General features: G+C 56.8%; 1 protein-coding gene across 8 annotated transcripts; it reads right to left on the bottom strand.

Moving 5' to 3' along the window:
- Positions 1-114: 114 nt before the first annotated feature.
- On the bottom strand, positions 115-10433 carry SHC1 (SHC adaptor protein 1). Of its 8 annotated transcripts, none has more exons than XM_070785456.1 (14): positions 10267-10433; positions 9290-9447; positions 6607-6774; positions 5975-6045; positions 5391-5454; positions 5115-5234; positions 4801-4854; positions 4565-4616; positions 4266-4446; positions 3331-3529; positions 3175-3244; positions 2963-3097; positions 2562-2800; positions 115-1745 (listed from the first exon to the last, which is right to left on the bottom strand). In XM_070785456.1, exons 2-14 carry the CDS (start codon positions 9293-9295, stop codon positions 1617-1619), a joined length of 1488 nt encoding a protein of 495 aa, XP_070641557.1. In that variant the 5' UTR covers positions 9296-9447; positions 10267-10433; the 3' UTR covers positions 115-1616. The 8 variants fall into 8 exon arrangements, with proteins under 8 accessions (XP_070641557.1, XP_070641558.1, XP_070641556.1 ...); XM_070785457.1 differs by having other exon boundaries at positions 9286-9434; XM_070785455.1 differs by having other exon boundaries at positions 9290-9434.
- Between the last annotated feature and the right edge of the window lie 193 nt (positions 10434-10626).

Here is a 10626-nt window from a genome sequence, read left to right as displayed (position 1 = left end):
CAGCGCGACCCAAGCGAGTCCAGGTGAGGCCGAGTCCGGCCTCCGGCCTCCCCTCCAGCCGTGGGGGGCGCCCAGAGCCAGCAATAAGCTGAGACAGAGACCTAGAGGCCGAGGTAGAAGAAATATGGACTTTAATGAAGATTCTTTCCCTTTGGTATAAGTGAGACCCGTGAAAACATCCAAACAAAAAGAAAAGAAAAAAAGGGAGGCGAGGATTTAGTCCACTCTCCCTTATCTACAAGGCCTAAAGACAGAGCAGGACCGGATCCTCTGTTGCTGCTGCAGGGCGAGGCCTGGAGAAGGGATTAAATAACCGTGACCCACGCCTCGTGTGAAACCAACAGCCAAACTTATGCCTCCCCGCCTCGCAGTGGGAGGGCCAAGTTTCTCTAGTCCTAGCTTACACTCCACTTCTCTGGGTCTCTCTGGTAGAAAAGATAAAGCTACCGGTTCCAACTGCCCCACAGGCCAGGGTGAGGAAAATGCCAAGAGTCGTAAAAGGGCTTTGAAAAAGTCAAAGAGGTGATGTATAAATGTCATCGATTATCATCATTTTGTGCTCAGGAATAAGCTATGGAAAACAAATTAGGAAAGTAAATCTACAGCCCTAAAACATACACGTATAAAATAAAAAATAAATGCAGTTCCAAACCTACCGATGGTATCTGGGGATTGTCTACTGCTTTAAAGTCTCCATGCCCCTGTTCCCACCTCTACCAAATCCAGCTGGGATGACAGCTCCATCATCCCCCCCAGCACCCCTGCAGGGGGAGGCAGGGCAGAGGCCAGGAGGAAGGGCTGTACTTTGGCTGTAGAGTATAGCATGCATGCAACATGGGAGGGGGGGCTTACGAAATGTATATACAGACCCCTGGGTGAGGGGCCCCGGCCACGAGGCACTGAGCAGGGGAGGGGTCCATCTCCCCACTGGCTGAGAGCAGGGCGCCGCGGCAGTCTCTAAGGGCTGCACATCCCAGGGAGAGGGGACAGCTGCTACTCCTGCCTCTGCTGGCCCAACCTAAACTGGAGGAGGTGCTGAGCGAGGAGAGGACGGGGTCCCAGAAGCCAAGAAGCTGTCAGCACCCCCATCCTTGACTTCAGGGGCCCAAGAACTCTTTGCATAAAATATCTTCAGACCTAGGAGATGGTCAAAGGCACAAAGTTTGAATGCTGGGAGGGAGGGTTGTTGAGAGGAGTCTGGGGTACCCTGAGCCCAGGGGTAGACTAAAGGTATGATTCAGTTCCCCTTCCCTGAAAGGGTGATTGCTCCGCTGGGCCTATCGCCACAGAACATCTTCCATGACCAGGAGGCATCCTGCCCAGGCCTCCAGCACCCACCTTGGGGAAGAGGGTATCAAGTTGGCACAGGAAAGGCCCAGGGAAGGGGGCCACTCTGTACATTAATACTTTGGTGAGGTCTGGGGAGAAGCAGGACTCTACCCCTGGTTCCTGACTCAAACCCTCTCACTCAGCTGCATGCTGAACCCAGTGTCCACAGTATCTCCAGCCCTACACAAGGCCAGGCCCATGGAGCACTCCCAAGTGAGGTCCTAAGAGTCAGGGAATAGGGTGGAAGGGACCGCAGGGCGTCTTCTGAGAGAAAGCACTGGAACAGGTCACAGTTTCCGCTCCACAGGCTGCTGGAGACACAGTTCGCTGCCCGCAGAGATGATGGGCAAGTGATTGTCCATGTGGTAGCTGATGAGGTGACTGACACTCTCAAAGCGGTGATCCTTTGTCCGAACCTGGGGAGTGGGAAGGGAGAAAGTCGAATCAGGTGAAGAGTCAGATAAAACCTCAGTCTCTAAGGCCGAGGAAGCTGGGATAGTCAAGAGGGTTGAGGCAGGAGAAAAAGATGGCAGGAGAGGGAGGGCCCTCGGTCCTGATCACTGAGGCTTCTCTGGGAAGAGAAGCTGGAGACAGCTGTGGGAATGGGCAAGTCAGTGAACTGGGAAAAGGCAGAACAGACATCAGCCCAGAAGTCGTGAAACTGAAGGCTAGCTACTCCTTACTTGACCTAGAGGAGGACAGTATGTCTCAGAAGAAGATACACAGTACAAAAAAAGACATGCAAAGGAGGCTGAGACTGCTGTAGGAACAAGACCAAAGTTATGATGGGCAGGGGGCAGTGCAGACAGGAGATAGGACTCTGGTCTCATCCCTGAGTCTGGAGGAGCTGGGGAGGCCCCTGGCTCGTCTCGTGAAAAGTTTTGGGATATTTAGCCTCTAGACAACTGACAGAGCACTACAACTTCTGAAGGATGGTTTCCTTATTTGTCAAAAGAGGGACTGGTGAGATGACCACTTCCTAGCTCTCGAGGGCATAACGTTTGAGGACTGGCCAGGACTGAAGGGAATACAGCTCAGGTGAGGGATGTGAGAAGGGAAGGAACCCTAAACCACTAGACGAGGGAGACACCAGACACCTTGAGAACAGGGGAGGCCCAGATAGAGGTGCCCAGCGGACCAAGTCTAGGAAGCAGTGAGGGAGGAAGAGAGCCACAGGTAGGCTGCTGCACCTTCCTTTCTGCCATGCCCACCTACACCCCTGCCACACTCACCACACCCTCAGGGTCCACCAGGAGCAGGTGCTTGGGCTGCCCACTCTGCAGGCCGGTGAGCACGTACTGGCCCGGCGTGGTTGTGCTTTCCCGCACCAGGAAGTCCCCGTTGACTTGTAGCAATGCCTCAGCCTCCCGCCGGCTCAGCTTCCCGTGGAACCAGGGCTCCCCTCGGAGCTGCTCAGCCATGGCTGTTGACTGGGGAGGTGGAGGCATTCGCAAGGCATCTTCAAAGGGCTCTGGGATACAGAGAGAGGGCTAGGAGAGGCAGCTGACACAACCCCACCTCAGGACCCAGACCTTTAGGGAGGGGAGGCCAGGAAGGAAAGAGCAGAGAGGCAGGAAAAGAGGAGGAACCAAGTGGGAAGACAGAGACTCAGAAAGGCGAGAGGTATACTTACTCATGTCAAAGAGGTCTCGGGGTGCACTGCCATTGATGGTAGGATTGGGGGGCCCGGCCCCAGCCCCTGCTTGCCGGGCCTTGTCTAGGTTCTGGACATTGACATAGGAGGGGTCATCAAAGAGCTCTCTGCCTGCTGAGGAAATGGAGGCTTTAGAGTGCCCCCCGCCCTGCTTCTCACTCCCCCTCTGCCCCTCTCAGTCCCCTTCATACCTGAGCTGGGTGGCGGGGGCGGCATCTGTCTGCGGGCTTCTGGGTCTCCCCCAGCAGGCTGCCCCACAGGCTGAAGGGACCAAGACAGAGTGAAACCAGAGGCCCTAACCAGATGTTCCCATCCAAGCCCCGCCCGCCTCTATCCAAGCAACTTACCAGCGTGGCTCCCAGGTGGCTGGGGGTCTGGGCACTGGGCGGAGTGGGTCGAGCAGCCCCTGGGAGGGCTCCTTCCCGAAGCCTCATGTCCACCACACCCCCAAGAGGTGGTTCCTTCCCCGGGAAGTCATTATAGTACTGATGGTCAGGGGGCTCTTCCTCCTCCTCATCCCAAGCTGAGCCATCAAAGCCAGCCATCCTGAGAGAGACAGGAGGGAGAAAGGAGTGTGGATGGGAGGACAGAGGGAGATGGGAACAGTGGTCATGTATTGGGTATTCCCTGAGGGGTAGGCCTCAGGCTGGGTGTTTCATATATAATCATTTCACTCTCTGGGCAACCGATAAAGCAGATACTATTTCCTTCTCCAGTTTTTTAGGTGAGGAAAATGATGATCAGGGATAAAAAGATTTTGGTCACACAACTAAGAAATGGTCGGATGGCATCACCGACTCAATGGATATGAGTTTGAGCAAACACCTCCTCTAAATACTTGATCCTACTGGTCTGAGGTGGGAAACGTGACCATCTCAGGAAAAAGCCATCCTCCCTTGCCCAAATTCTTGATGGCTTCTAGAGACAAGAACGTGAAGAACTAAACTACATACGGAGAGAAGCACAAAAGGACAGACCAGAAACGAGACGGCTGGGAAAAGAGAAGCCCATCTAGCCAGGGACAAGCTGGGCGTCCTGCACTGCAGCCCCGCCACGGGCACCCGACGGGAAGAGCTGGCCCTGCAGCGGGCAGGGCCACGGAGCACCTTCCTGCCGGCTACAGGAAACTTAAGAATAGCAGGAAGCAGGGGCACGCAGGTTATTTCCTTCCCTGCCCTTTTCTGAGCTGGAGTGTGGGAAGAGCAGACCTCCTTTTCCAGTTCTGGTCTGGGGCCCCCGGGAGCGGGCTGCCCCCGGCCCCCCACCCGCCTCGCCCGCGCACCTGTCGTGGGGGGTGACGAGCCTGGGCGGGTTCCTGAGGTACTGTTTGAAGCGCAGCTCGAAGGCCTGGCCGATGGTGCTGATGACATCCTGAGCGAGCCCTTCGGGACACTCCAGGATGTGGCAGGCTGCGGGCGCAGCAGAGGCTGTTAGGGAGCTGGGCGGCGGGGGGAACCGTGGGGCTGGGAGGAGGCACAGACGGGGCCCTCGGCCTCTGTCCTTGGCAGGAGGAGCCCCCGGGCCCTGCTCACCTGCCCCTTGGACAGCCAGCCCCGCCCAGTGCTCCCATCCACACCTCACCTCTCTGATTCACCGGGTCTTTGGCAACATAGGCAACATACTCGGCTGTGTCCTGGGGTGGACAGAGGCAGAAGAGGCCAGTTAGCTAAACTGTACAGCCCCACCCCACTCCTGACCCCTTCAAGCCCAGTCTTTCTCAGACACTGCCTCAATCCCAGCAGGCTCGCTTCTCTCGCCAGTGTCCTCCCAATCCCCTCACTCTCCTCCCACCACCTGAGCTCCATTCCCCAACTCACCGGGTCCCCGCCGGATGCAAACGAGATGGACTGCATGTGGTGGTTGGCGATGATCTGAGCATTAGGGCAGAGGATGGAGAAGGAAAGGAATGATGGGCATCAGGCAGCCTCAGAGTCTACTGGGCACCGCCCACCAATGGCCAAGACCCCGGAGTCCCAGTCTCATCCTTTTGGCTTCTCAACGCATGTTCTCCTAATCTCCTCCTTCCCTACTGTTCCGCTGCTCCCAAGCCTTCTCTCCCAGATAACCAAGTTCCCATTTAGCCCTCCCATTGATGTTTCTGCCCACCCCCCAGCTGCCTCACCCCACCAACCTGTTTGCAGTCTGCGGCCATGAGGTTGAGGCTGCTGGTGGAGACGGTCAGAGTGATTGGCATTCCAGCAAATTTCAGGTTACTCCTCCCCAGAATGGAGCTGAGTGGACGGCTACAGGGCTACGGAAGGGCCCAAGGGTCTCAGAAGCTGGGGGGTCCCCCACACCAGGAAACCCCCACACTCCTGCCTTCCAGACTTCTCCCCACCTGCCCCACACTAGCCTTCCCCCTGCTCCTCCACATCCCAGCATCCCTAGCCCCACCGACCCCGGGTACCTTTCTCCTCCTTGTTGCCCCCTTAGCACCCGGCACAGCCTCACACACCAGACTGATGGCCTCCCTGGGGAAAGAGGGATACTCAGACCCAGAGCCTGCCTCCCACTCGGCTGGGGCCGCCACAGGGCTGGGGGAGGGGAAGGCCAGGCCAGACTCCAGGGGCACTCCAGGCTCTTTGTCGTGGTGGATTGAATTAAGGGCCTTTAATATTTGATGACACTGAGAGGCCGCTTCCTGGCTGATTGGGTTAGGGCCTCAATGGGTCTGGCCCCACCCACTTCCAGCTACCAAATGTCCCATCCCCTTCCCAAAGGCAGCAGCAACCTTCCAGCTACCCCCATTTTCCACTCCAGCTCTAGCTGCCAGCTGCCTCTGCCACCTCCCCCACAACTCCCGGGGCTGGATAGTAAGAAGGAGCCAGGTCAGAGTTGCCCCTTTACATTAGGACTTAGACTCACTTCCCTAACTTTCTCTCAACCCCCTTTACCACCCAAAGATAAGCCATCACTAGCACCACCACCACGTGACCCATGCTCCCCACCCCTCATGAATCCTGGGACCACTCCTCCCCAAGCCCCACTAACCTGGTGACCTGAGTCCGGGTGTTGAAGTCAAGGGCGCGCATTGACTGCAGGACCTCCACACAGCCCATGTACTGAGGGGAGGGACAGGGGGACATCGGTAAGCCACCTCCCCCCACCTCTTCATAAAAGGCCCTAGGACTTCTCCTTCCTTGGTCCCTCGGGGAAGTAAAGATGAAGAAGCTCTGCCCACTGCCCATGGATATATCCCACAACAAGCAGGACAAGAGGGGCAAAGAGAGAAGGCAAGCTAGGCGGACCTCATGCCTGTGGGAAGAGAATTTGGGAGGCGTGACGGGGCATCGGGTGGGATGGAGTGACATCTCCAGAAGCGGGCAGGAGACCGGAGGGGATAGTCAAGAGTCACTCATTCCAACACTTACTAAGGGCTTGTGCTGGGCTTTGTGCTAAGCATGGCGGGGTGGGGGTAGGGGAGTGACAGAAGGAAGGGGCCCCAGACAGAGCTGGAAGGGAAGAGGTGAGAGAATTGGAGAAGGGGCAAGAAAGGTTTAAGAAACAGGACAACCAAAACCAAGGGAGTTGCTGGGGAAGAGCAGGGGGGAAAAAACGAGATTAGTAAGCAGAGGAACTGGAGGGGTCCGGGAGGGAGTGGGAGGGAGAGGATGTTCACTCACCCGAACCAAGTAGGAAACCCCGGGTCCCATGACTTTGTCGTTGGGATGCAGCCAGCCCCGCGTGGGCTTATTGACAAAGCTCCCGTGGCGAGTCCACTCCTCGCCCCCCAGCTGGCCCCCTTCCACCCGAGTCCTGCGCCCGCCGCCTCCACTCAGCTTGTTCATGTCCTGGAGGAGGGGCAGGGGGCCTGAGTCCAGCGTGGCTGCCCCTGCGACCCCCTCCCCGTCCTCATTTGCCCTTCCTGGCTCCCCCTTCGGGCCCGGGCGCCCCCCAGCTGGGCTGGCCAGCTTCAGGCTGCTCATCCGGGGGAAGAAGGAGCACAGGGTGGTGGGGCTATCGTCCCCAGGCACAGGTGGCAGCACGGGCCCCAGGGACGAGGCTGAGGGGGACGGCAGCTCCTCCGGTGGGGTGGACCCTGAGGCCCCCTCCTCCAGCGATGACAGAGACTCATTCCGAAGTGGGTTATACTTGGGCTTGGGGGGCAGGAGATCCATGGCTGGAGTGAGAGGGAGGCTGCTGCCCAGCCTGGCCCCCCTGCCAGTCAGGGCAAGGGGGCCAGGCAGGGGGCATCCCAGGCCCTTAGTCTAATCGGACCTCTGTGGCCCAGGGATCTCAAGGGTCCTGGGGAGGGAGAGGGACAAGTAGCTCTGCCTTCCCCGGCTCAGACCCAGACAGTTTCAGGCCCCATCCCCGCCCAGCGTGGAGCCTCTTCTCAGGCTGAGAAGAGAACATGCTGGACCTAGAGCTGCCTGGCTCCTCCCCAGGGGCGGGGAGCTAAGGGGAGAGACCAATCCCAGGGACAGTGCTGACTCACAGGCTCTGAGGGGCTGAGCCCCCAACACTGCCCCAACCCAGAACTCTCGCAGGGCAGAGCGATCCATGTCCCCCTGCCAGATCCCCCCACCCAACCGAACAAACAAGTAATTAGGGGAGGAGTAAAGTGGGAATGCGGGGGAAGGATGGAGGAGTGAGAAGGAAAGGAGGGCGATAAGAGGAGGTCTGGATCAATCCAGACCGGACAAGGGCAGGCCAAAGGGTGCAGGAAGCTGAGGGAGGGCGGTGGCGTGGCGGGGGTGGGGGTGGGGGGGGTCAGGGAGGAGGTTGAGGGAGGAAACAGAGGCAGCTGGGGGTGGGAAAGGGAGGGGATCCCTGAGCTCAGCAATTCCCTTCCTGTCCTGGTTGAACACTCACATTCCCTCAGCCTCCAGCTCCAGCACCCCCTCACCACTGCCCCACAGAGGGGTGAAGGCCCTAGGGAGCCTGGGCCATTAGCCTCCTTGGCTCTCACAGCTGTGGAGGGAGCTAAAGAAATGGGAAAAAGAAGGGCATGGTCCCAGTGGATACAGGGAGGGGCCAAGAGGAAAAGCAAAGCTGTTAAAGTAAGAAGAATAAAGTCCAACCTGGTGGCACATCAGGCAGCCACCAGGCAGGAGCTGGAGCAGAGGACAGTCTGGTGGAGGCTTGTTCTCCGTGCATGGCGCCTACCATGCCAAGGAGCAGAGGCCCAAGCCAAGTACTTTTCTGCCCCACTCTTCCACAGGAAAGTAAGCTGTCAAGGGTAGAAGGGGTGGGGGGTGGCCAGGGCATTGACACTAAGGTCAGATCCCTAGACCTGCAGGTGAACACATACCCCTCCTTTTTAGTAGTGACCAGAAAGCGCAGGTATCCACCACGGAGCATGATGCCCCTCATACCAAGGACAGTCTGGCTGAAGGAGGTGGGGCAGTGTGACGGTTCTCCAAGAGAGGTGGCCAGGAAGGGACAGAGGGGCAGAAGACAAATCTGTGCTCATAAGAAAGGGGTGCCAGAAGAGGATTGAGGCTGGACACAGGGAACAGTCCCAAACTCATTCCTTCCACCCACAGCATCCTGCCACAGCTCTGCTCCAGGGGGCCACAGAGGAAGTTGGAAAGCAACCAAAAATAAGTAGTAAAAGATACATATACCCTCACCAGGCTCACCGCGGAATTACCTATCTTTAGATTTACTTCAGAATATTAAAAAAAAATGCAAATTATCGTGTTACAGTGATTAACAACCCTGACAATTAAAACATGTTAGATACTGTGCTTATCACCGCCCCCGTAGTCCTCAACCCAGGAGAGCTTTACCACTCCATGCACAACTCCTGAGAAGAAAATCTATCACTGTTTCCTAAGGCCTCAGCACTCAGAAACAGAGAGAATGAGGAAAGGATTCTGCCAAAGCCTCACCGCTCCCCGCAACACACACACACCAGGATATCCTCATCTTTAGAGGTGGGCATTCTGTGGGTGCCTGCAGAATCCAGAGACAAGGAATGACCAACAGGTGTGGGCATGTTTAGAAAAGAAAGAGGAAGTAGGGCTCTTTAAATTTACGGAGGAAGAAAGAAGATTGCTACTGGGAATCTGCAGGAAGAAAGGAGATTGCTACTGAGAATCTGAACGACTGGGTGTGGGGAAGAAGTTGCATGTGGCTTTTCAGCCCAGCAGGGAGGAGGAGGCAAGAAAGGCGGAAAGTAGCAGGAAATGGCGAAAGCCTCAGGAATGTTTCCAGCAGGGAAGGCTGGGCAAGCAGGACCAGGAGAAATGCCTAGACTAGAACTGTTTGGGGGAGGGGAAGAGCCAGAGAAGTGGTGGGGCCTGAAGAGTCCCTTAAAAAAAAAAAAAATCAAACAGCAAAAAGGACACTGTTACCTACACCCATTCCAAGCCACCGTCTTCAGGTGGTAGAAAACTTTCTCTTCTGTCACACCCACATGTCACACATCGACAAATCCACGGCCCTACCCAGCTCCCGTCGTACAGGTATGAGACAAACAGCTGTTTCTGGGGTGGAGTCGGTCCTGGGAAGGGAAACTCAGGGAGTGGGGCAGGGAATCTATGAGCAAGTCTCCCTCCCACTCTCGTGCCAAACCCCAAGTCCAGCCCCCTTCAAGTAGGTCCACCCTTGGAAGGGGCTAAGGGAGAGAAAAAGGGCTGCCTCTAATCTCTTACTCCTCAGAGTCAGAGATGTGAACTTTTGACTTCCTATCCAGTGGAGCCTAAGAGCTCAGGAAAACTGAGCCAAGGGCCCCAAAGAGAAAAGGAACGAGGAAGCGCCAGCAGGTGAAGTTTCTGGGATTGAAGACAAAGCTCCTGAGGCGATGACAAGGGTCCAACCTGGATAACGCTCCTGAAGGGGCGTGGCCCCTCAAGACGCGTGCACCAGAGACTCCAGGGGGAGAGGCTTCTGGACGATCTGACGTGGATTAAGGAAGGGGCGAGGCTTCTAAAGGGGCGGAACCCTTAGGGAGGCGTGGCCTCACGAATTCGAATAGTTCCTTGAGTAGCAGCAGGGTTCTGCCCTTTTGGGAGCTAGGCTTTTGATAGACAGGTGTTAGCGGAGAATCGTCTCGAGGAGGCGGAGTTTCGGGGAATCGGAAGGACTAACGCAGGGGTTTGGAAGCATGTCTGGGGGTGGGACTTCCAGGAAAGCTGGACGACAGGGTAGGATTGGGGACAATAAATGGAAAATAAGTCGGGGTTCGGAGAGCCCCCTGAAGTTGGGAGGTGGGACTTCCGGGGAGGGGGTCTCAGGGGGCGGGACTTGTAAATGAAGACCGGAAGTAGGGTCCCGGGAGAGGGGTTCCGGGGTAGAGGAGTGGGTCACCTAAGAAGAAAAATGTCCCAACTCACCAGGACTTCATGGAGTCTCCGCACCGCACCGCGGGCCGATTTGGTTCCGGATCACGCCACTGCCTCCTCAGGTCGCCGCTCCAACTTTCTCCCCGGGCCCGGCCTCCCTGGAGAAACTTTATTACACTCACTTCCGGCCTCACTAACCCCTGACCCTCTACCTCATTGTCCCTCCTTCACCCGTCCCACTTTCCCGAATCAGCCAATGGCAGCGCGAGGACGCGCACAGTGGCAATGATAGCCAATAAAAAGCCTATTTTTTACTTACGGCAATTCTTGAGCAATGTTCAGTCCAATGAGGACTTGAGTAGAAGCAAACCTAAGCCAATCGGAGGCTTGAAGGTGGAGTTGTCCCGCCTT

This window comes from Bos indicus, chromosome 3, assembly GCF_029378745.1.
Source record: "Bos indicus isolate NIAB-ARS_2022 breed Sahiwal x Tharparkar chromosome 3, NIAB-ARS_B.indTharparkar_mat_pri_1.0, whole genome shotgun sequence".
Taxonomy (NCBI): domain Eukaryota; kingdom Metazoa; phylum Chordata; class Mammalia; order Artiodactyla; family Bovidae; genus Bos; species Bos indicus.
This window is presented reverse-complemented; position numbering and strand designations above follow the sequence as displayed.